Source organism: Acinonyx jubatus, chromosome D1, assembly GCF_027475565.1.
Source record: "Acinonyx jubatus isolate Ajub_Pintada_27869175 chromosome D1, VMU_Ajub_asm_v1.0, whole genome shotgun sequence".
Lineage (NCBI taxonomy): Eukaryota > Metazoa > Chordata > Mammalia > Carnivora > Felidae > Acinonyx > Acinonyx jubatus.
The window spans coordinates 75,087,561-75,113,650 of NC_069390.1; the positions used below are offsets into that span (position 1 = coordinate 75,087,561).

The window sequence follows — 26,090 nt, forward strand, 5'->3', positions numbered from 1 at the left end:
ATAAGACTTCCATTCCTGCCCAGCTTCCAAAAAAAAAAAAAAAAAAAAAGGAAAAGAAAAGAAAAAAAAAGAAGCAATGACTACTGGAAAGAAGAGATATGAGTTTTGTATTTTTTTCAGAAAATATCTATATGGAAAAGTCTAGAGTCAATGGTCAGGCTGGTTTAACTAATAGGAAAAAGAGGTGTAAAGTTTGAAAAGAGATGTAGATCAATAAATAATGAAAATTAATAGAAAAATGTCTATCATAATACACTCAAAAAATTAAGAAGTTCCTAAGAATATATCTAAGGCAACAGATACATTATCTTTATGGATAAAATTTTGAAGCTTTATTGAAATACATATAAGATCTGAATAAATGGAGGAATACCAGTTAGTGAATGGGAATGCCCCGTATGGGAGTTATGTCCACCTCAAGTTTTTCTTTAACTCATGCAATTTCAGTTGAAATCAATAATATTTTTGTGGAACTTGAAAAATTTATCCTAAAATTAATACTGAAGTTTAACTCTACTAATCTACCCAAATTAATTCTGAAAAAGATGAATAAGCACATAGGGACTTGACTTACCAATTACCAATACTAAGCATAAAGCTATCATAATTAAATAGTATAGATTCAGCACAGAAATGGACAAATCAATGGACTTGAATGTAGAGTTTAGAAAGAGATCCATGTTTATATTGGAACTTGGCATGTGAGAGTGGAAGATTCCAACTCAGTGGGAAAATGGGGATAGACAGATTTCTACAAACAACGACAGCAACAACAACCAAAACGGCAATATAGATCCCTGCTTCCCAACAGCATTCTAAATGGATGAAACAAAGAAAACAAAAGAAAATAAAATCTTTGTGACTTAAAGGAACAGTATGTTACTTAAACAGGACATAAGGGAACAGATCATAATGGAAAAGATAAGTTTGATTACATTTAATTTTCAAAATACCTAAAAAAGACACCATGAACAAATTTAAATGGAGGTGATGGAGTGAAGTGAGCTCTTTACAACACTGTGACAGACATAGAATTAGCATCACAAACATTTAAAGAACTCTTACAAATCAGTAGAAAAAGAAAAACTAATTGAAAAAGCAAAGGATATAACTGGTAATTCATAAATTGAAACCCACATAAAGGCAATAATCAATGAAAAAACCTGCACCTCATTAGGAAACAAGCCACACAATCATATAAAAGGAAATAAATAATTTTGCCAATCAAATAGTTAACTAAAAATTTGACATTCTCAAGTGCATCTAGGGGTATGGAGAAAGAAACTTCTATTCAGTGCATGTGTTAATTAGGAAAATCACTAGGTAAAGCAACTTGACCTTGCGTAATAAAATGCAAAATACAGTTTCTGTATCACCTAAAAATATCTACCCTAGGTAAATTCTCACATATAATTACCAGAACACACATAAAAGTTTTTAGTGTAGCATCGTTCATAAAAAACAAAACAAAACGAAAAACACTTAAGTAATCTAAATACCCACTAATAGAGAAATGCATTGAATAAAGTATATTCTTATAAGAGACTCTTTATGTATATTTTTGTGTATTATGAGTTGAGACAGTGTTGAATTCAAAAACTGAAAAAAATTAGCATATTATAAAATCATTTATATAAAATAAAAGTAGTAGATACACAAAACAATAGTCCATATTTTTAGTGGATACACAACACATAACACACATACAAATGAAAAGACATCCACCAATCAAAAAATGCACCAAATTCATAATAATTGTTTATGAGGCTGGGAAAGAAAAGGAGATTAGGATTTGCAGTTTACATCTAAAAGGGACTTCCACTTCATCTGAAATATTTATTTCTTCTATTTAAAAGTACCTGAAACAGGAACAAGATCCTTCAGGATGTCTGTTCTCACTACTTCTACTCAATATTACACCGAAGATTCTAATCAGGGTAGTTAGGCAAGGAAAAAAAAAAAAAAAAGAACAGCATCCAAATTGGAAAGGAGGGACTAAAACTGTCTTTATTGACCGACAGAGGGCATGATTTTATGTAGAGAAAATCTTAAGGAACCACTAAAGGACGACTAGAACTAGGTAAGTTTGGCAAGATTTCAGAATATAAGACCAGTATACAAAAATCAGTTGATTTCTGTACGTTAGCAATGAGCAATGTGAATTAAAAATGAAGTTAAGAAATCAATTCCATTCTCAATAGCATCAAAAAGAATAAACTGTTTAAGAATAAACTTAACAAAAGAAGTGGAAACTACATTGGAAACTACAAAATGTTGTTAAAGAAGAGCTAAATAAATGCAAAAGCATTCCATATTCATGGATCAGAAGACTTAATTTTGTTAAGATGGCCATACACCCCAAATTGATCTATGGATTCAGTGCAATTCTATTTAATTACTTCTGGCTCACCCCTCCCCCCCCCGGAAAATAAAACTTTATGCTGAAGTTGATATATAAACACAAAGGACCTGGAATACCAAAACAATCTTAAAGAACAAAAAATTTGGAGGACTCACACTTCCTGATTTTAAAACTTACAGCAAAGCTGTAATAATTAATACACTGGTATCAGGATAGCTATATAATTAACTGGAATATAATTGAGAGCCTGAAATAAACCCTGAGATCAACCCAGTTGATTGCAACAAAAGTTTCAAGAAAATTCAACAGTTAAAGAATAGTTTTTTTTTAAACATATGTTGCTGGAACAGTGGATATCCACAAACAAAAGAATGAATTTGGATCCCTACCTCACACCATATACAAAAATTAAGTCAAAATTGACCATGGACCTAAATGTAAGTAAATACTGTAAATGTCTTAGAAGAAAACAGGAATATATCTGCATGACCTTGGACTAGGCAATAATTTCTTAACTACAACAGCAAAAGCACAAGCAATAAAGAATTGATCAGTTGCACTTAATTAAAATTCAAAATTTGTACACTTCCAAAGACATAATTAAGAAAGTGAAATGGTAATGCACAGACTGGCAGAAAATATTTGCAAATGATATACTCAACAAGGGACTTATCACCAGGACATATAAAGACCTCTTGCAACTCCATAATGAGAAGACAAAAGACTCAAAAAATGAGTAAAGAATTTGAATAGAAATTTCTTCAGAAAAGATATGGGCAATGAGATAGGAAAAAAAAAATGCTCAACATCAAATTAGTCATTAAGGAAAGACAAACACAAACTGCAAGATAATTCACACCAACTAGTAGAAATACTATTTTAAAAAAAGGCAATAATAAGTATTGGTGAGAAGGTTGAAACATAAGGATGCTCCTATATTGCTGGTGGAAATTTAAAATTTTGCAGGCACTTCAGAAAATCAGTGTAGCAGTTTCTCTGAACATTAAACATAAGAGTTACCATATGATCCAGCAATTCCACTCCTAGGTATCTACACAAAAATAAAAACACATGTCCCCACAGAGACTTGTACATGAATGTTCATAATAGCCAAAGGATGAAGACAACCTAAATGTTATCAATGGATGAATGGACAACTAAAATGTGGTATATTCATAACAATGGAATATTATTTGACCATAAAAGGAAGCAAAATATTGATACTACAACAGGGACGAACCCCAAAAACATGCTGAGTGAAACAAGCCAGACACACAAAAAACTCATTATATGATCCTATTTATATGAAATTTCCAGACTAGGCAATAGATTAGTGGTTTCTTGGAGCTGAGGGTGGAAATGGGTTGTGACTGAAAATGGGCATGAAGTTTCTTTTTGGAGTGATGGAAATGTTCTAAAACTAGATTATGATGATGGTTGCACAGCTTTGTAAATATACCAAAAATTATTGAATTGTACATTTAAAATGGGTGAAATTTTTGTTATGTAAATTATATCTCAATAAAGCTGTTTTTTTAAAAAAAACACTTGAAGCAAATATGAAAAAATGCTAAGAATGTCAAGTCTGGCTGTTTGGAATGCAGGTTTTTGTTATATATGCAATTTTCTCTATTATTTAATGTTTCTAAAAAACAGAAAATTAAGACACCATAAATTCCTGAGCCCCAATTTCAAATGAAATAGATACACAAATCTAAAGCCTTTTCTTTTTTTTTTTCAATGTTTACTTACTATTTTTGAGAGAGAGAAAGAGACAGAGCATGAGCGGGGGAGGGACAGAGAGAGAGGGAGACACACAGAATTGGAAGCAGGCTTCAGGCTCGGAGCTGTCAGCATAGAGCCTGACATGGGGCTCGAACCCATGAACTGTGAGATCATGACCTGAGCCAAAGTCAGACACCTAACCAATTGAACCACCCAGGCACCCCTAAAGTCTTTTCATTATACTCTCACCCGCAGGTACTGACAGTTGCCCCCAGCCCCAAAGGAAATGACTGGATACTTGTCAGAGCACTCTCAATGAAACTTAACCAGTCATATATAGCAAACAAAACTCTTCAGTGCCTGGCTCTTAAACATAAGCCAAGAATAATAGATATATGAGGAAAGCACTTAACGTGAATGACAGAAACCAAAGCGTCCTGGAAGAGTGAATTCAGGGGAAACAGACACAATGTAGAAAGCAAATGGAACCTTAAAAAAATCCCCAGAATTAATACTTCTAGAGAGAGAAAAAAATCTGAAGCCATGGAAAATATCAGAAATCCATAATGAAAGGAATATTCAGAAAGCAAAAAAGAATTTATGGAAATTAAAAATAATTGCTAAAAGATTTGGAAAATAAAGTGTAACAAAAGAACAAAAAGACGGAAAATAGAGCAAAGATAAGAAAATTAGAGGGTAAGTCCAAGAGGTTTCATAACCAACTAATTGTATTTCTAGAAAGAGAGAACTGAAAATATAGTGGGAAGGAATATATTAAAGAAATGATATCAGCCTCACAGCAACGAAGAACATGAGTTTCTATATCAGAAGGTCTAGCTCAGTAGTTGACAAAAAAGACTTACGGATCATGTCCTAATGAAATCTGTGAAAATCAGGACCAAAGGAATATCCTAAAAGTGTCAAGAGAGTAAAAACAGGATGCACAAAAAGGATCACAAAACACATTGGTTTTGGATTTCTGGAAGCTAGAATTCAATGGAACAATGTCTTCACAGTCCTGAAAGAAAAACGTAAAGGTAGAACAAAGACATTTTCAAACATGCAAACTTTGGTAGTTAATATACTTATGACCAACTTTGAATTTCCTTTTTAATATTTAGGAAAATTCCCATATTAGGTCTCCTGCCTTGCCAAGGTTGAAGCCAGAATTCAATCATCCAGCATCTGTTTTAGCAAAGACATAGACATATGACTTAGGCTCTTCCCATCAGACACTTGATTGGAACACCTCAATTTGAAGAAATGTGAGGAAGTTGGTTTTGTACAGGATTTGTTCCTGGAGGAGGTGGTGAAGGACAGTGAGCTTTCAGAGGCAGCAGTGGCATAGACTCTAGTTGGTAATGTCTGTTGCCCATGGTCTTTAGTACCTTGGACAAAAGAAGGTATAGGAATACTTTAATATAGATTGTTCAATAATTTGGGTGTTGTTCCTAGATGCACAGTCTAAAAACCTATTCTCTGGTCCTTCCAAAGATTCTGTAAACTACTTAATAATCTATAATGTAACCTCCAAGGATGTGCCTGGTGGACATGCTCCATCAACACAAGGGAGTAAACCAGGAAAGAAGACTGAGGTGGGAGGAATCAGGGATCTAACATAATAGAGAAAGGGAATCTCTAGGATTATGATAAGTAGAAACTCTAGCCTGCAGGCTATGCAGCACCCTAAAGACTAACCAGTCCAGATTCAAGAAAGCATATGGAGGGCTCCAGGAAGGATATTTCTGAAGAGAGAAATCTGATTTGGTACCTGATGTGTTTTATGTATCTACAAGATATTTACACTACTGGAAATGAATTTGGGAATGAATTAGTATGTATAAAACCAAGCAAATGAAACAATGAGACAATTATTAACTACCTGATAAATAAAATTTTGTATGTGGAAATGCAGTCATAGTGTACTACGTGACTCAGCTGTAACGAGTTTTGCATGGTAAAAATATAGACTTGGTTTAACCAAAAAATTTGATACAGCTATAGGAGAGGATGGAGTAGGGGAAGTCTGTGTTGGGATGAAGCATAAGAGAACTAAATCTGTATCTTTTATAGTATGACTGTCCACAATATCTAAAACTGAAAAGTCTAGAAATGTTGGAAAAAGAGAACACAAGAAACAGCTAAAATACCTAAGAGTGATTACTCTTGAGGAGTGGAAATGAGGGACAGGAAGTGTATTAGTTATTGGCCAGGGTTTTTTAGCTGCATATTATAGAATTTACTCTAGAATTCACTGTAGTCTAAGGCAAAGGAGTTTTGTGTTTTGTTTCTTTGTTTGTTTGTTTTTAGCATTAAGTAGTTTAGAATCTCTGGAAAAGTCCAAGAACCAGACTTACATGCTACTCAAGAACTGTATTGGCAATTCAAAGAAACACATGTTAGAAGTTGCCTCAATTCAATAGAGTGGCTGTGTCTTGGAGATAATGGAGTTCAAAAAAGACTTCTGGCTCTTGCCTCTCTCTGCTGCTAGATACCACCGTGACTGCCACAGTATCCATGTAACAGAGGAAAGTAAATAGAAAACTCTAATGAGGTTAATATTCCTGTGCTCAGTTTATTATATGTCACAACAAAATCATAATGTGACATTTGAATTGCTGATTTAAAGGCCAAGTCCTCCCTGCAAAACAAAGTAAAACCAAATAAAGGCCAAGTCCCAATCTTTGTTACAATTTAATCTATGCTGTTCATGCCCGACACTAACCACCCAACTCTTGGATGTTCCTAAAAAAGAAACTGACACCAAACATTGGCATTTGAGGCACAAAGTGTACAAGAAAAAAATCACTTTTTTATCTTCTCTTTTCCATGCAGCTAATAAAGAAGAGTATGTTGAAATTTGTGGGGCAGAAACATGCAGATATCTTGGGGAGAGAAGCAAGCACATCTCATGGAAGGGATTTATAGCTTTAGACAAGTACCCATTAGAGGTGAAAGCTAACTGTCAAGTAAAACATTCTGGATAGCTCCCACTTCAACAGTTTCTGCTAAGTACCAAATACGTGGCCCAGACAAATAGTTGGCAGGGAGGCCTAGGGTTGGTGGGGAAGAGTCTCGAGGAGGTTTGTCTGGAAGGTAGGGATTATAACTTAGAGAAGTGAGAGAGGAAGATTATAGAGTCAGGGACAATGACAAAGAATTTGGAGCCCAAGGTTTGGGTTAGGTACTATTGAGAGAGATATTTGAGGAAACAAGATATAAAGATGGTGGTTTAAGTACAATCGCTTACTTTGTTTCCTCCAAAACTCCACTCAAGTAACAATAATAGGATTTTTGGCTTACAAAAAAACAGTAGACAAGTAGAAACTGATTTACCAAACCCTGTAAAGTTGAATCCTAAATTGGCAATGAGGAAAGCCAAGAAGCAATGCAATTGTCTCTACAGAACCCAAAGACTTAGGCTTTCATGGCACTAGATACCTCTGAACGTGGCAGTTAAAAGGAGGCTAAGGAGGATTTCTTGAAAATCTAAGAAGCAGTCAGAGCCTAAGATCCCCTCCCTTCCTAAACTTCTCTGTTGCCCTGATGGAAGACTAAATCTAAGAATCAGTTAGAGCCTCAGATCCCCTCCCTTTCTAAACTCCTCTTTTGCCCTGATGGAAGACTAAGCTTCATTTTCTAGAGTAGGTGAAAAAGATGGCCTCTGGACTGGGAATTTCCAGCACCTCTTGAGAGAGTGGCTGTCATAGGGAAAACAAACTGGCTTAGTGAACTTTATAAGTTGGATATTAGAAATTTCAGGGCCCCTTTTCCATATATTAGGGAAGTCAGGCCTGTCCCCTCCAGGAGGAAGACTAGAAGATCCATCACTATTGAATATGACCAGCCCCAGAGATACATCAGAGGCTCACCCAAGAAACAGCCCAGACAGATCATCATTTAGGGAAACATAATCACCATACACCCTGAGCTTCTAAACAGTTTTTTGTGTTATAGTCCTATATGAACCAACTACTAAGGATCACCAGACATTTGAGGAAAGCCTTAAAGCTGAAAGATAGAAACTGAAACAGAAAATTAATAAAAGGAAATTTCAAAGAAACAGACCATACAGGCGGAAAAGAACCTTCAAAAGCCATTGACATGTTAATATTTTCAGAGAGATAGAAGAAATGTACCCATGAAACAAGAACAGGACAATAAGACACGGGGTGGGGGACAAGGAAGCTACATACACACAAAAAAGCTAAGGGATCAAAAATGCCTTGGAAATTAAAATTTTGATAAAGATGGAAAAGACAACTGAAGGAGTTTGGGAAGGTAAAGATGAGGACGTTTTTCTAGAAGAGCATAGTGATAAAAGGATAGAAAACTGGGAGAAGAAAAGTTACAAAAGTTAAAGGTCCAATCCATGAGGCCTGATATCCAAATAACAGGAGTTAATAAACAGAGGGAAAAAGTAGAGGAAGTCATCAAAGAAGTAAAAAGTTTTTCCTTAAACTAAAGAACCTGAATTTTGAGACTGAAAAAAAAATTTAAGAACACTGGGATAAAGAAAATCTATAAACTTGAGAGGAAGAGAGAAAACACACAACAAACAGGACATATTTAAAGGACCAGGCATTAGATTTACATCTTCCTTATTCCTCACATCATCCCCACAAAACAAAAAACAAGTTAACTTAAAAAAAAAAAAAAAAGAATTATAGGTACAATTAACATATAAAAGGGAAAAAAGCAAGATACTACTTAACCTGCCTCTGAAAGGGAAATAAACTTTTTAAACAGATGTGAAAGACATTACAAAGCAAAAGACTCACCTTAAAACACTGAAATATGTGTCAACATTTTAGATTAAATAAAATTAAGGAACTATAAAGAAGTGGGAAACTGGGAAAAACCTATGAACATATCTAATAAAGGGCTTAATATGTAAAATTTTCATATGGCAATATGTAAAATGGTCATATAAGTAGATGAGAAAAAGCACTAGGACCCTAAAATGGTCCTAGGAAAATGGGCAAAGGTTATGAACCAATACATATGATGAAATGCAAATAGCTCATATTCATGAAAGGAAAAAAAAAAAAAGGCTTAGTGGTACTCCAAGAAATGTAAATTAAAACTTGAGCTCCACTTTTTCGCTTACCAAACAAGTAGTTTGTTTTTCCTTTCCCCTCACCCCCCAAAGTAAAGTTACTTAATGGTGAGGATGTGAAACATTCTTTCTGAAGAGTTTTGGAAATAACAGGTTAAGGACCTTAAGATATTTAAATCCTACAGTGCAATCATTCCATTGCCACATATCTAAGGAACTTTGTTAATTTCACCAGTATTTTACTGTGCATACTGTTCAAGGTACTGAAATTAGGATACATATTTATAAGTAATAACTGTCCAATAGTACAAAGTTCAGTCACTTGTATCATAAACAGAATTTATTCAACCATCAAATCCATTTCAATGAGTGGTCAGTAGAATTTGTAATTCAGGAGGGAATCTTTTATTAAACACAGAATTTAGATACTTCCAGCAGAAACAGTGGCTAATGTGTGAGGCGGACAGTGACTAGGGTAACTGTATTATCATTTGTAGAAATAAAGACATCTAAAGGAGGAAATTAATTTTAGGAGAAAGATGATCAATTTGTACTAAAAAAGTTGATTTTCAGGGGCCCAGTGGGCTGTCCAAGATCAAGAAAAAGGTTAGGAGCAAGTCGGTATGATAGAAAATTATGACAATAAATAATATCTTTGAAGAGTGAGAGTGCAGTGCTAAAGAAAGCCATGAACATAAATGGGGAATTTAAAGAAAGAAAGAAATACACTTACGAGAGTGGAGCTTTGAGGTTAGTTTGCTTGCGTGTGGTAGGAAGAGGAAGTGGAAACAGGGAGGTGAAGAAGAAGAACCAGAGTTAAGAGGAATTAGCAGTGCCTAGAGGTCAGAGTTTTAGGACGAAGAAGGGGGTGCTCCGTGAATCAGTGATGTGGAGAGATAAAGTATAACCCCTGGAATAGCATTTGGGAGGAAGCAATTCGATGATTTACGGAGATCAATTCCAGTGGAGAAGTGGGGGCAGAACCAGAAGATGAGAGAGATGAGGAAGTGGGTTTGTGAACAAAGACTGTTTCTGTTTGTGCTTTTGACATGTTAGGTACTGAAAGGAAAGTGAGAGAAAGGACAATAACTTAAATTAAGAGACAGGTGACTGAGATTTAACAAAGGCAAAGGTGATAGTGATTATGTAATTGACCATCCTGGAACAGTGGGAGGTATTGATTGAAGGGGTTTAAAGGGAGAGATTAGCCAGAGAGGAGTATGTCCTCTTGAGAAAGAAGAGCAGGAATAAAGCATGTGACCAAGAGGAGAGAGGCTGCAGGTGTATACCAAATAGCCTCACTTAATTATTTCTTGAATAAATTTTTGGAGTGCACAATATAGAAATTACAAGATCCCTTGGAAACTATAATAAAGAACAGGACACAGACCATGCTTTCAAAATACTTTTATATGGAAGACAAGTACAAAAATAGCTCTGGAGATTGGGACCACAAGTTCTTGGGTTAAATATGAATTTTTCTCCTCCATAAATTGGGGACAATGATGGCACCAACTTCATACATGGGCCAGTTGTGAGGTTTGAATGAGACTCTATTTAGGAAGTGTTTAATATTTAATAAAAGGCCTGGCAAAATGAGATACTAAATAAAGGTAACTCTTGATGTTCATAGTATATCAAGTATGAAGGATAAGTGCTAAGAGAGAACTATAGGAGATGAGAGAAGAGATGGTGTTTTTTTTGGGGGGGTGGGCATAAAGGAAGAAAAGGGGTCAAGTTCATGTACTTGAGAAGGGGTGGAATTTAAGGACTGAGAAGGAAGGAAGAAAATTTGGGTGAGATAATGTGGGTAGAGGCAGACAGTTTGAAATTTCATAGCGTAAAGTAAAAAGGATTTCAAGACATCAATAAAATGGACACTCAGTTAAAAAATACCTAAGTTAAAAAAAAGTCCATTTCAAGCATCCCCGTTCTCTTTCCAGCTTACATTTCCTAGTGTTCTAACAAGATTGTTTGACCCACTGGAGAAACTGAGCCCACAAGTCAAATACTATTTCATTCTCCATCACCACCCTCATGTTCTCATTTCTTTTTTTAGCCAGGATAGATTTAATGGCCCATGATTATCATCACTCCATCTACCTAATCTAATCCATCAGTGCCCCTCTTTGCATGAGACATACTTGCCTGGAAAAACCTAACCCTGATGGAACCTTACTATTTGCTTTCTTCCCATCTTTTGAATGCCCCTTGTTCATGGGGAAATTTTTTGTCCCGCTGGATAGTCCTTGTGGGGGCTGCCACCAGTTTTTCAAGGCCTGGGGATAAATACTTCAAAGTTACACAGTATGAGTTAAGGAAACACATCAAGTCCAAGGTGCACACAGTCCCCCTTTTTCTTTAGCATTTCCACAGAGAGGCATCTCATGTTCAGGAGGCAGGCTGGATATGACTTTCGTTTTGTTCTTGTGGAGGGGCTCCTTCCCCTGTTCTTCCTTCTTATAGGGCTCCAATGGCAGCAACTTTATCAGGAACAGTACATACAGACTGCTGGGGGAATCAGTCTAGATGTCATACTAGCTATTTGGGGCCTGCCCTTTAGGAGGCAGCTGGGGACCTTGGGTCCATTTAGATGGTACAGTCCTCTAGCCACGGGAAGCAAGCCATTATTCCCGTGGGAAGCTGTACATAACCACTTCCCATCAGCTAGGGGAAGGAGTTTGGACTAGCCTATTGTTGAGGCATTCTAGGGTAAACATCTGGGGTCATTTTTGGACACTGCTTCATAACCATCTATCCCCAAGACTCTTGAGTGCTCTCAGTTATATCTGGAATAAGAAGAGAGAGATGTTATTTGACATCCACCCAGAATTTAGAGTCTAAATTAATTGTATTTGTCATGTTCCCTCAAGGATGAGCCAGGTCGTTATCTGGTCCCCTCATCCACATTTATTAGCAATAAGTTCTGTAAAGACCGAGAGGTTGTTTTACCAGCTATAACCTTCCTTTCGTCCTTGGACACTAAAGTTGGAAAAGGAGAGGAGTGTACTGATCCTTCTTACCCCACCTCTGCAGATTCTTTAGTGCCTTAGGGTCCATCTAAAGCAGAGGTGCCAAGAGCTACCACCGCTTACTCAAAGTGCCTCTGCCATTGGCATTTGAATCTGCAGCATATGTTTGTTTGGGTACTTTTACAGAAGCCACCAGGTCACAGAAAGCAAACCCTTCCTTGGCTATTTTTGCTCCAGATCCCAGACCCAAAGGAAAAAGAGTTTATGTTTAATAAAGAAGCCAAACTATGGTGACCTTGTTGTGGAATGGGATGGCATTGAATTGGGCATGCGTCCTAGCTTCCTCTTGTCTGGATGGACCTTGAATAAGGTGGAAGAACCTAGGGTGCCAAGACTCTCGGGAACCACAGGAGATGTGAGGAGTTTCTATTATTTTGAGGTAATCTTGTGTAGTCTTATTGGGGAGACTGTAGGGTGAGATAAAATGCCTCAATCTCTAACCATAATGTGGTTGACTCTTCCCCAGGAGCTCCTCCTCACCACATTTCTTTGGCAAGGTTTTCTTTTCTTCCCTATAGTTTTTGGGCAGACCCAAATGCTAATATGTTTTGTTCCCTAACAACTGTGCTATTTTTCCTATACTATTTTCTTCCCGTCCTGTCAGTATTCCTAGGGAAATCTTTCTGTTCCTAGGAGGGTTCTACAATTTATATAACCTCCAGACCCCACAAAATGTGCTTGTGCTCTTGGTTTCTGGCAAACTTCCAGGCAATTTGTCCAGAAAAAGTCAGAAATTTCCAATAATTTTCTAAGGTGACTCCAAGTGGAATCAGAATCTCCAGGAGGTCCACTCTGATTTCAAACACCAACTTAAGATAGTAGTAAGCTAGGGGCACCTGGGTGGCTCAGTTGGTTAAGCGCCTGACTCGATTTCAGCTTAGGTCATGATCTGACACTCGTGAAGTTGAGCCCCGCATGGGGCTCCACACTGAGTGTGGATCTTGCCTGGGATTCTCTCTCTCCCTCTCTCTCTGCCCCTCCCCAACTCATGCGCCAATGCTTGTGCTCACGTTTTCTCTCTCTCTCTCAGTAGAAATAAATAAATAAACAGTAAAAAAAAAAAAAAGATAGGAGTAGGCTTACTTGTCCCCCCCATAGGTACATCTAGGTAATTTATCTGGAAAGCCCAGCATTAACTGCTCTATATCATCTTCCACCCATTCCTCCTTACTCAGTCCTTGGCAGTTTCTCCAGTCACAGTAGCTCTGGCTGTGGAGAAAGCTGTTTGACTTTACAAATTGTTTTTATTTTGATTTTTAAACACAATTTCAGATTTGTTGAGGGTTGGCCGTCATTTCCCGTCTTTATTTTCTTGTAAGAAGTCTCCAAGAAAAAAATTCAGGCAAAACACGCATGCTTTGTAGCTGGTAACATTGAAAATGAGGGTGTTTACTAAAACAAAGAACATTGTGAGTTCAGTTGGAAGAGGTGTTTGGATAGCTAATTGGATTCAGTGGTGATTGGACTAGGGATGATGGACTTGGGGTGGGGCCAATGTGATTAGAATTTTGAAAAGACATATAAGTTCATGTTTCGTTGGGAGTTGTTTTCTTGAGAGACTGTTTTCTTGAGAGAAAACCATCTCTAATTTTATCCCAAACAAGGCAATCAGAGAAGGTGATATTTGAACTGAAACTCAAGGGAGGTAAGAGAATTGCTTGTCTGCAAAGACCATCAGGTAGGCGTACTCCAGGCTTTTCTGAGACACAGCCTGGGATGTGGTTGGAAGTGAGAGAGCAAGAGGTAGGTAGAGTAGAAAGCAGTGATACTGAGCATCAAGAGGTAGTGGGGTACCAGATCATGTAGGGACTCTTAGGACATTTGAAGGATTCTAAGTGAATGGAGTAGGCATGCCCAAATTTGAAGACAGGGAAGATAAAATAGAATATTTGGAGAGCAGGTAAACAGAAATTAGGAGAGTATAAAAGGATTAGCAAACAGTATTAAGGGACCTCTTGAGATAATGTCAATGAAGTAGTTAGCATCTTTTTCTCCTTAAGAATGTTTCTTTTATTTCACTGCTAAGAATGATACTTGCTGTTCATTTTTTACATTGAAACCCTTCATCTTACTATAGAAATATTTTTTAATGGTTTACAAGTAAAGAATTTAAAAATCATGAATAAGTGTTGAATTTCATCAAATAGTTTTTCGGTACCTACAAGATGATGATAGTTTTCATTTTCTTTGTTAGTATTCTGAATTACTTCATTAGATTTTCAGATACTGAATCATCCTTATATTCCTGGAATGCATTCTATTTGGTCATGAGATATTATTCTTTTAATATGTGTCTTTATTTGGTTGGATAACATTCTGTTTAAGCTTTCATCTATGTTTATAACTTAAAGATGGCCTATAGCATAATTTTCTGTTGTTTTAATTTTCTGTTGTTTTCTTATTTTGCTATCAGACATTGTAGCCTCATCTGAGTGGCTTTCTAACTTTTTCTCTGAAAGAATTTGCATTAATAAGATCTAACTTTCTTAAAAATTTGCTAGATTCACCTATAATATGATGTATCTCTTGGGCTTTTAGGGGTCATACTTGGAACCAGATTCTTATGCTTCTGTGTTCATGCTTCCTAGTTTTTCTTGGGTCCATTTTGGATATTTTTTCTCTGTAGAAAGTTGATCTCTTTTGAAAATTTTGCTAGCAAGATGCTGATACGATTCTCTTAAATTTTTTCTACTGTATTATTAGATTTGTGGTCTGTTAATTCCTATTACTACTTGTTGTCTTCTCTCTTTTCTTATGATCAGTTATACTCACGGTTTGTTAATCTCTTCAAAGAACATTTTTGGTCTTCATACCGGTTGTATATGTATTATCTTTCATTAATTTCATCTGTATTCCTTGTCATTTCTTTTTTTTTTTTTAATTTTTTTTTTCAACGTTTATTTATTTTTTTTGGGACAGAGAGAGACAGAGCATGAACGGGGGAGGGGCAGAGAGAGAGGGAGACACAGAATTGGAAACAGGCTCCAGGCTCTGAGCCATCAGCCCAGAGCCTGACGCGGGGCTCGAACTCACGGACCCCGAGATCGTGACCTGGCTGAAGTCGGACGCTTAACCGACTGCGCCATCCAGGCGCCCCCCTTGTCATTTCTTTAATCCTCTTCCTTTTGTCTCTATTTTCTAGCCCCTTTAATTAATTCAGTGTTTAGTTCATTTATTTCTGTTAATGTAATGAAATATGTCTCGTAGTCTTTAATGCTAGCATAATGCCTAAACTCTATCTTTATTTTATTTTTATTTTTTCATTGAGGTATAATTAACATACAATGTTATATTAGATTCAGGTATACAATATAATTTGGCAATTCTATATATTACCCAGTGCTCATCATGATAATGTGTAGAAATTGTTGAATCACTATATTGTACATGTGAAACTAATACAACACTGTATGTTAACTATACTGGAATTAAAATAAATTTTAAAAATTAAAAAAAAATTTTAAAGAGTGCTTTGTTTCTTTTATTTGTTCATTTGTTTTGTTTCTTAAATTTCACATTTGAGTGAAATCATATGGTGTTTGTCTTTCTCTGTCTGACTCATTTCACTTTATATCCTCTAGGTCCATCCACATTGTTACAAATGGCAAGATCTCATTCTTTTTATGGCTAAGTAATATTCTATTTCTTCTTTATCCATTTCATTTATTGATGGACACTTGGGTTACTTCCATATCTTAGATATTATAAATAATACTTCAATAAACATTGGGGTGCATATGTCTTTGCAAGTAAGTTTTTTCATATTCTTTGGGTAAGTACCCAGCAGTGGAATGACTGGATAATATGGTAGTTCTATTTTTAATCTTAGAGGAATCTTCACACTGTTTCCTACAGTGGTTGCACCAATTTGCATGCTTACCAACAATGCGCAAAGGGTTTCTTTTTCTCCACATCCTTGCCCATGCTTTTTGATTGTAGCCATTCTGACATAAGTAAAGAGTTATCTCATTGTTGTTTTGATTTTCATTTCCCTGATGATTAGTGATATTGAGAATATTTTCATGTCTGTTGGCCATCTGTATGTTGTCTTTGGAAAAATGTCTATTCAGGTCTTTGTCCATTTTTTAATCAGATTGGTTTTTTTCAGTTTTTGTTTTTGTTTTAGGTGTTGGGTTGTATAAGTTCTCTATGTATTTTGGATATTAACCCCTTATTGCATGTATCATTTACAAATATTTTCTCCCATTTATAGGTTGCCTTTTTATTTTGTCAGTGGTTTCCTTGACTGTGTAAAAGCTTTTTATTTTGATGTAGTCCCAATAGTTTATTTTTGCTTTTGTGTCCCTTGCCTGTGGAGACAGATATAGAAAAATGTTTATATGACTGATGTCAAAGAAACTACTGTCTATGCTTTCTTCTAAGAATTTATGGTTTCAGGTCTCCCCATTTAGGTCCTTAATTCATTCTGAGTTTATTTTGTGTATGGTATAAAAGAGTAGTTCAGTTTCATTCTTTTTTTTTATAGCTATCCAGTTTTCCCAACACCTTTTGTTGAAGAGACTTTTTCCCATTGCATATTCTTGCCTATTTTGTTATAGATTAATTGACCATAGAAACATGGGTTTATTTATGGGATCTCTTTTCTGTTCCATTGATCTATGTGTCTACTTTTGTGCTCATAACATGCTATTTTGATTACTATAGCTTTGTAGTATATCTTGAAATCTGGGATTGTGATACCTCCAGCTTTGTTTTTCTTTCTCAAGATGGCTTTAGATATTCAGTCTCTTGTGGTTCCATACAAATTTGAGGATTATTTGTTTTAGTTCTGTGAAGAATGTTGTTGGTATTTTGATGGGGATTGTATTAAATTTGTAGATTGCTTTGGGTGATGTGCACATTTTAACAACATTGGTTCTTTCAATCCATGAGCATGGAATATCCTTTCATTTGTGACTTCAATTTGTTTTTTTATTTTAAATTTATTTATTTATTTTTGAGAGAGAAAGAGAGAGAGAGTGAGCATGATCAGGGGAGGGGCAGAGAGAGGGGGAGAGAGAGAATCCCAAGCGGGTATCGTGCTGCCAGCATGGATCCCAGTGTTAAGACTCAGTCCCACAAACCGTTAGATCACAACTTGAGCGGAAATTGAGAGTTGCACGCTTAACTGACTGAGCTACCCAGGTGCCCCAGCTCTTCTTTAAATGCTTGGTAGAAAATGAACAAATCAGGAGACTAAAGATGCTGGAGAGGATGTGGAAAAACGGGAACCCTCTTGCACTGTTGGTGGGAATGCAAACTGGTGCAGCCACGCTGGAAAATAGTGGGGGTCCCTTAAAAAATTAAAAATAGACTTACCCTATGATCCAGCAGTAGCACTGCTAGGAATTTACCCAAGGGATACAGGAATACTGATGCATAGGGGCATTTGTACCCCAATGTTTATAGCAGCACTCTCAACAATAGCCAAATTTTGGAAAAAAACCTAAATGTCCATCAACTGATGAATGGATAAAGAAATTGTGGTTATATACACAATGGAGTACTACGTGGCAATGAGAAAGAATGAAATATGGCCCTTTGTAGCAACGTGGATGGAACTGGAGAGTGTGATGCTAAGTGAAATAAGCCATACAGAGAAAGACAGATACCATATGGTTTCATTCTTATGTGGATCCTGAGAAACTTAACAGAAACCCATGGGGGAGGGGAAGGAAAAAAAAAAATGAGGTTAGAGTGGGAGAGAGCCAAAGCATAAGAGACTGTTAAAAACTGAGAACAAACTGAGGGTTGATGGGGGGTGGTGGGAGGGAGGGAAGAGTAGGTGATGGGCATTGAAGAGGCCATCTTTTGGGATGAGCACTGGGTGTTGTATGGAAACCAATTTGACAATAAATTTCATATATTAAAAAAATAAAATAAATGCTTGGTAGAATCTACCTATAAAGCCATCTGGTTCTGGACTTGTGTCTTTTGGAAGTTTTTTGATTACCGATTTAATTTCATTGCTATTAATTGGTGTGTTCCAATTTTCTATTTCTTTCTGATTCAGTTTTGGAAGATTATATATTTCTAAGAATTTATCCATTTTCTTCTAGGTTGTCCAGTTTGTTGGCATATAGTTTTTCATACTATTGTCTTATAATACTTTTCACTTCTGGGGTGTCAGTTGTTATTTCACCTCCTTTACTTCTGATTTTAATTATTGGAGTCCTCTCTCTTTTTTCTTGATGAGTCTGGCTAAAGGTTTATCAATTTTGTTTATCTTATCCTGGTTTCATTGTGCTATTCAGTTTATTTTTTTAGTCTCTGTTTCATTTATTTCTGCTCTAATCTTTACTGTTTCCTTTTTTCCATTGGCTTTGGGCTTTGTTTGTTTTTCTTTTTCTAGCTTCTTTAGGTCTAAGGTTAGGTTGTTTGTTCGAGATTTTTCTTGTTTCTTTAGGTAGGCCTGTATTGCTATAAACTTCCCTCTAAGGACAGCTTTTGCTGAATCCTAAAAATTTTGGGCCATTGTGTTTTCATTATTTGTCTCCATGTAGTTTTTCATTTTTTATTTTTTACTTTTTAATGTTTATTTTTGAAAGAAAGAGAGAGTGAGAGAGCAAGTGAGGGGCAGAGAGAGACAGAGGCAGAATACAAAGCAGGCTCCAGGCTCCGAGCTGTCAGTACAGAGCCCGATGCGAGGCTTGAACTCACAAACTGTGAGATCATGACCTGAGCTGAAGTCAGACACTTAACCAACTGAGCCACTCAGGATCCCCTGTCTCCATGTATTTTTTGATATCCTCTTTGATTTCTTGGTTGACCCATTTATTGTTTAATAGTATGTTATTTAACCTTCATGTATTTTAATTCTTTCCAGATTTTCTTGATTTCTAGTTTCATACTGTTGTGGTCAGAAAAGATGCATGATATGATTACAACTTTTTTAAATTTATCGAGACTTGTTTTGTGGCCTAATGTGATCTCTTCTGGAGAATTTCCATATGCACTTGAAAAGAATGTGTATTCCACTGTTTCAGGATAGAATGCTCTGAATATATCTGTTAGATGTATCTGGTCCAATGTGTCATTCAAACCCACTCTTTCCTTGTTGATTTTCTGTCTGGATGATCCATCCATTGATATAAGTGGGCATTAAAGTCCCCTACTATTATTGTACTAGTGTCAATTTCTTCCTTCATGTCAATCAATAGTTGTTTTATGTACTTAGTTGCTTCCATATTGGGTGTATATTTACAGTCGTTATAGCTTCTTGTTGGATTGTTCCTTTTGTCATTATGTAGTATCCTTCTTTGTCTCTTATTATAGACTTTAAAGTATATTTTGTCCAATGTAAATATTGCTACCACAGCTTTCTTTCCACTTCCATTTGCATGGTAAATGTTTTTCCATCCCTTCAGTTTCAATCTGCATGTGTCTAGATCTGAAGTGAGTCTCTTGTAGCAGCATATAGATGGGTCTTGCTTTTTTATCCATTTAGTCACCCTATGTTTTTTAATTAGAGCATTCAGTTCATTTACATTTAAAGTAATTATGATAGTTATGTACTTATTGCCATTTTGCTACTTATTTTACTTTTGTTTTTGTAGTTCTTCTCTGTTCCTTCTTTCCTTGTTCTGTTCCCTTGTGGTTTGATGGCTTGATGTGATTGGTTTCCTTTCTCTTTATTTTTTATGTATCTATTACACGTTTTGATTTTTGGTTACCATTAGGTTCAGATGTAACATCTTATGCATATAGCAGTCTATATCAGGTCATTTACGTTTGAACTCATTATAAAATTTTTGTTCCCCCACCCCATGTTTTATGTATAAGATGTCATACTTTATATCCTTTCATTTTGTGAATCCCTTGACTGATTTGTATAGATTTTGTTGATTTTACTGCTTTTGTGGTTTAGCCTCCATTATGGTTTTATAAATGATTAATCTACTACTTTATTATATGTTTGCATTTGCCTATGAAAATTTTTCCTTTCATAATATTCTTATTCCTGATGATGGCATTTTCTTTCCATTCAAAGAATTCCCTTTAATGTTTCTCATAAGGCTGCTTTAGTGGTGATGAGCCCTCTAACTTTTGTTTGTCTGGGAAACTCTTTGTCTCTCCTTTTATTCTGAATGATAATAAAGCTGAGTAGAGTATTCTTAGTTGCAGGTTTCTTTCTTTCAGTACTTTGAATATATCTGGCCTGCAAAGTTTCTGCTGAAAAATTAGCTGATAGCCTTATGGGGTTTTCCTTGTAGGTAACTCTTTTCTCTGGCTGCTTTTAAAATTCTCTCTTTATCACTACATTTTCATTTTAATTATTATGTGTCTTGGTGTGGACTTCTTTGGGTTAATTTTGTTGGGGACTCTCCGTGCTTCCTGGATCTACATGTCTGTTCCCTTCCCCAGATTAGGGATGTTTTCACTTATTCAAATTAATTTTCTGCCCCATTCTCTCTCTCTCTTTTTCTGAGATCCCCATAATGCAAATGTTATTACCTTTGAGGATGTCACCAAGTTTCCTTAACTGATTCTCATATTTTATTATGCTTGTTTTCTTTTTTCTATTCAACTTGATTGCTTACCATTACCCTGTCTTCCAAGTGCTAGTCTGTTCTTCCACCTCCTCTAATCTGCTATCGATTTCTTCCAGTGTATTTTTTATTTCAGTTATTGAGTTCTTTATCTCAGATTGGTTCTTTTTTATATTTTCTCTCTTTGTTTAAGGTTTTACTGAGTCCATAAGTATGTTTATGACCATTACTTTGAATTTTTATCAGGCATATTGCTTATCTCAGTTTTATTTAGTTCTCTTGCTATGGTTTTGTCCTGTTCTTTTTTTGAACATATTCCTCTGTCTTCTTATTTTGTCAAGCTCTCAGTGTCTGTTTCTATGTATTAGGAAAGTCAGCTATGTCTCCTGATCTTGGAAAGTTGAGGCTCTATGAAGAAGAGGTCCTTAGGTGCCTTACAGCACAATGCTCCCTGTTCACCAGAACCAAGCACTTCAGAGATGTATACTATGTGGCCTGCATGCACCCCCCCATTATGGCTGAGCTGCACTTAAAGTCTATTTTTTGATAAACATATGGAAATTTGTGAAAATCATCATAGCTTGATGAATTATCACAATTAGCTCTTCTGATGGCTGTGTAACCAGCCCTAGGTTAAGAATATTTCTTCAGAGGCTTCCTTATGCCCCACTCACAATCTCTCTCTTTCTCAAAGGTAACTACTACTCTGACATCTAATATAGCTAACTTTGCCTCATTTTTATCTTTTCTTTAAGTTTTTTTATTTGTTTTGAGAAAGAAAGAGAGAGAGCAAGTGGGGGAGGGCCAGAGAGAGAGGGAGAAAGAGAATCGCAAGCAGGCTCCACACTGACAGCACAGAGTCTGATGTGGGGCTCAAACTCATGAACTGTGAGATCATGACCTGAGCTGAAACCAAGAGTTGGATGGTTAACCGACTGAGCCACCCAGGTGCACCTCATTTTTATCTTTATAAAAATGGAATCATGGATTATGTTGCTCAGTATGATGTTTATAAAATTATTTTTTATGTTTCTATGTGGTTTTGTTTATCGTCATTCTATATTATATTCGACTGTATGAATATACCATAATGTTCATCCATTCACAGTTGATGGGTATTTAGGTTGTTTCCAGTATTTGGCTACTAGAAGTAATTTTGTTATGAACATTCTCAGGTACCTTTTAGTGCAGAGTCATGCATGTTACCTAGGCATGTTTCCACATGTATGCACGTGTATGTGTTCAATTTTACACATGCATATGCTCAGTTTTATTAATACATACTATCCAAATAGTTTTCCAAGGTGAGTGTAATGATTTCCATTATCTTTATTAGAGTATGACAATTCCCATTGTTCCACATCCACACCACCTCTTGTTTTATCATCTTATAAAATTTTAGCCTTTTATGTGGTATATATATATATAATGGAATACTACTCAGCAATGAAAAAGAATGAAATCTTGCCATTTGCAACAACGTGAAAGGACCTGGAGTGTATTATGCTAAGTGAAATAAGTCAGTCAGAGAAAGACAGATATCATATGTTTTCACTCCTATGTGGAAGTTGAGAAACTTAACAGAAGACTGGGGGAAGGGAAAGAAAAAATATATATAGTTATGAAGAGGGAAGAAAAGAGCTTTTAAATACAGAAAACAAACAGGGTGAAAGGGGGTGGGGGTGGGGGTATGGGAAAAATGGGTGATGGGCATTGAGGAGAGCACTCATTGGGATGAGTACTGGGTGTTTTATGTAAGTGATGAATCGTGGGAATCTACTCCCAAGAGCACACCGTATGCACTGTATGTCAGCTAACTTGACAATAAGTTATATAAAAAAATAAAAATAAATAAATAAAAATAAAATAAAATTTTAGCCCTTTGGGTGCCTGGGTGACTCAGTGGGTTAAGCATCTGACTCTTGATTTCAGCTCAGGTCATGATCTCACAGTTCGTGGGATCAAGCCCCGTGTCTGGCTCTGCTCGGACAGAGTGGAGCCTGCTTGGGATTCTCTCTCTCTCCCTCTCTCTTTGCCCCTCCCACTCCCCCCGTCAAAATAAATAAATAAACTTAAAAAAATTTTTAGCCATTCTTTGAGCGTTCAATAATGTTCCATGGTGGTATTTTATCTGTAACTCTCTAATACTTTTCCTACATTAACTTTCAAAATTTTTGTATTTTTTCTTTTAGGCTTTGTCTAAACACTGCCCTGAAGACACTACCTTTAGGATACCCACCCAAGACTGAGTGATTCAACAAACCTCAAGAGGACAGAACCAGGTGCCAACAGAGGAGCATCACAGAATTGCAGGCACGGCCACCCTCATTTCTGGGCAAATATTCTACCACGAGTGCTGTTCCCTGATGAATCAGCAAGCCTAACAAACATTATCCTTTAATTTGCATAGTAATAGTAGTCCACGGTGTTTCCAGCTGACACAGACACTCATTCATTTTTGAAAAAGTAGCATTTTCCAGCATCCTCGAATATCCAGAAGATACCTAAAAAGTTTGGGCTTTGGTGCTTATTAATGAAAACCATGAAGTCTAAGGCCAACTTTGCGCAGAACCCAAATTGTACCATAATGATATTTCATCCAACCAAAGAAGAATTTAATGACTTTGATAAATACATCGCATACATGGAATCCGAAGGCGCACACCGCGCAGGCCTGGCCAAGGTGATTCCCCCCAAGGAATGGAAAGCCAGGCAGACCTATGATGATATCAGTGACATCTTAATTGCAACTCCCCTCCAGCAGGTGGTCTCCGGGCGGGCAGGTGTGTTTACTCAATACCATAAAAAGAAGAAAGCCATGACAGTGGCGGAGTATCGCCAACTGGCAAACAGCGGAAAGTATCGGACTCCGCCACACTCGGATTTTGAGGATTTGGAGCGGAAGTATTGGAAAACCCGGCTGTACGATTCTCCGATTTATGGCGCTGACATCAGCGGCTCCTTGTTTGCGGAAAACACTCAACAGTGGAACCTTGGCCACCTGGGGACCATCCAGGACCTGCTGGAGCAGGAGTGCGGCGTGGTCATCGAGGGCGTCAACACGCCCTACCTGTACTTTGGCATGTGGAAGACCACCTTCGCCTGGCACACGGAGGACATGGACCTTTACAGCATCAACTACCTGCACTTCGGGGAGCCCAAAACCTGGTACGTGGTGCCCCCGGAGCACGGCCGGCGCCTGGAGCGCCTGGCCACCGAGCTGTTCCCGGGCAGTGCCCGCGCCTGTGACGCCTTCCTGCGGCACAAGGTGGCTCTCATCTCGCCCACGGTCCTCAAGGACAACGGGATCCCCTTCAATCGGATCACCCAGGAGGCTGGCGAGTTCATGGTGACGTTTCCCTATGGCTACCACTCTGGCTTCAACCACGGCTTCAACTGCGCAGAAGCCATCAACTTCGCCACCCCGCGATGGATCGATTATGGCAAAGTGGCGTCTCAGTGCAGCTGCGGGGAGGCCAGGGTCACCTTCTCCATGGACGCCTTCGTGCGAATCCTGCAGCCTGAGCGCTATGAGCTATGGAAGCGCGGGCAGGACCGGGCTGTTGTGGACCACACGGAGCCCACCTCGCCAGACGAGGGGGAGCTCAGCGCCTGGAGGGTGGCCCAAGCTCCCCGGAGAGCCCTGCTGGGCCTGAGGCACCTCCCACCCCGCCGGGCCACGCGCACCCCTCGGCCTGTGGCCGCTAGTGGTGGGACTGGCCGTCGCACCCCAATGTGCCTGGCCTCCCCACGCTCCTTGCCGGCCCAGAGTTCTTCCTCTGATGCCCAGTCTGGGCTTGTCCCCGCCTGCACTTCCCAGGAGGCTGGCCCCACCCGACCACCGACCCCGATTCCCTCTGCCCGAGATGTTCATCCCTCAATGGGCAGATGTGGTCCTGGTCGTCGTCCTCGGAAACAAGGGGACCGGGGGCCCAGCATCCAGGCCCGGGCCAAGAGGCGTCTCTCGGTGGGAACAACACACACAGCCCAGTACCCTGAGGCTCTGCCTGGTCCTGTGGATGAACCCTCAGTGGACAACCCTGTACCACTGAGCCCTGGGCTCCAGCAACCTGCGGAGGCTTCTGGGTACAGTTGTGCCCTTTTCCCCTAAGCCCAGGTAATAATGTTGTAACCTACTGCTCTTGTGTGTGGAGGCTCCTTGAGACCCACCACATTTACATCAGAGCTTTGGGCCAGCCTGCAAGTTACTGGTCTTCAGAGGCCAGTGATGTTGCCACTGATGCGTTGAGTCCATGTTCTTTATCATGTTCGCCATAGTTTGTTCTTCCTGCCAGACTCTGGAGTGTCTTTGGACACTGCTAATTCCTGTGTTGCCAACTGAGGTTTCATCCACTAGACACTCTTGTGTCTCTGTAAGCTAGGTCCTGCTGAGGTCATGAGAGCATAATCTTCCCCAGACTCCTCTGGGCCAATGCTTCTGGGTTTTGATTCTCCTCCAATCTCCCTGCCTTTTCTCCAACCCTACCCCTTCCCCCCTTTCTTGCAAAACAAGGCCGTTTTGACCAAATGGGTCAGTAGAGACTCAGAACATAATTTATGATCTTTCTGAGTCTTGGATGTATTCAAAATGTGTTATGGCCAGTATTTGTTCACAAATGTATTAAAGGTAACCACAATGTTAAAATCTAAAATTTGTTTCTAATAAATATTGTGCATTCAAATAATTGAGGGGTTGAGGTTATTCTTTTCTGCACTTGATAATTATATCAGAACATTTCAAGCAAGGCTGATTTTTGTTGGCTGGCTGCATTGCGTGATGTTGATGAGGAAGCAATTTGGCAGATGGTTATTGGGTATGAGCTGACCGGGTGGGTGAGGGGATTCGGCTTGCAGCCCTATCTTAAGGGTGACTTGGTGGAAGTCACCTGGTACTTTTCTGGACAGTAGGACCACAGCTGCTGGGAGGTGAGCATGCAGGGGACCAAAGTGCCCCATCCCCAAGTCTGCACTGCGTTTTCAATACTTTGCATGGCTCATTCATTGACTCATCCCAGGAGACACGTGCACAAAGAAATGGACAAGAGAATTCTACTTGTTAACATGTGCTGTGAAGACAGGAAAGGGGTGGGATGCTGGAACACACTGGGCAGGGCTGGCCTAGGTTGGAGGAATCACGGAGAGTTTCATTGAGCAGGAGACCTCTGCCAAGACCCAACTAACAAAAAGGAAGCTGCATCCAGAGCTGATTTCCACTTAGAGGAAACAGTAAGTGGAATAGACCCAACATGGAACTTCTGTTTTCTCAGGAATGGAGAGGAAGCTCATTTGTGTCTGGGCATACAGAGGAAGAAAGAGAGAGGCAAGGTGTAGGATATGAGGCCCTTGTAGCTCATGTAAAGTATCAGGGTTTTTTCACCTTGAGAGGAGAAGGCATTGGAAGTTTGACACAGCCCTTGACATGC

The 26,090-nt window shown here is 38.1% G+C and overlaps 1 protein-coding gene across 2 annotated transcripts in view; it reads left to right on the forward strand.

Moving 5' to 3' along the window:
• Positions 1–25,366, forward strand: part of KDM4D (lysine demethylase 4D) — a 34,118-nt gene extending 8,752 nt beyond the window's left edge. For both annotated transcript variants that reach the window (XM_027040057.2, XM_027040056.2), the window contains exon 3: positions 22,860–25,366. In XM_027040057.2, the coding sequence (XP_026895858.2) occupies positions 23,201–24,778 (1,578 nt within the window). In that variant the 5' untranslated portion in view covers positions 22,860–23,200 and the 3' untranslated portion in view covers positions 24,779–25,366. The remainder of the gene's footprint in view (positions 1–22,859) is intronic.
• The last annotated feature ends 724 nt before the right edge of the window (positions 25,367–26,090 follow it).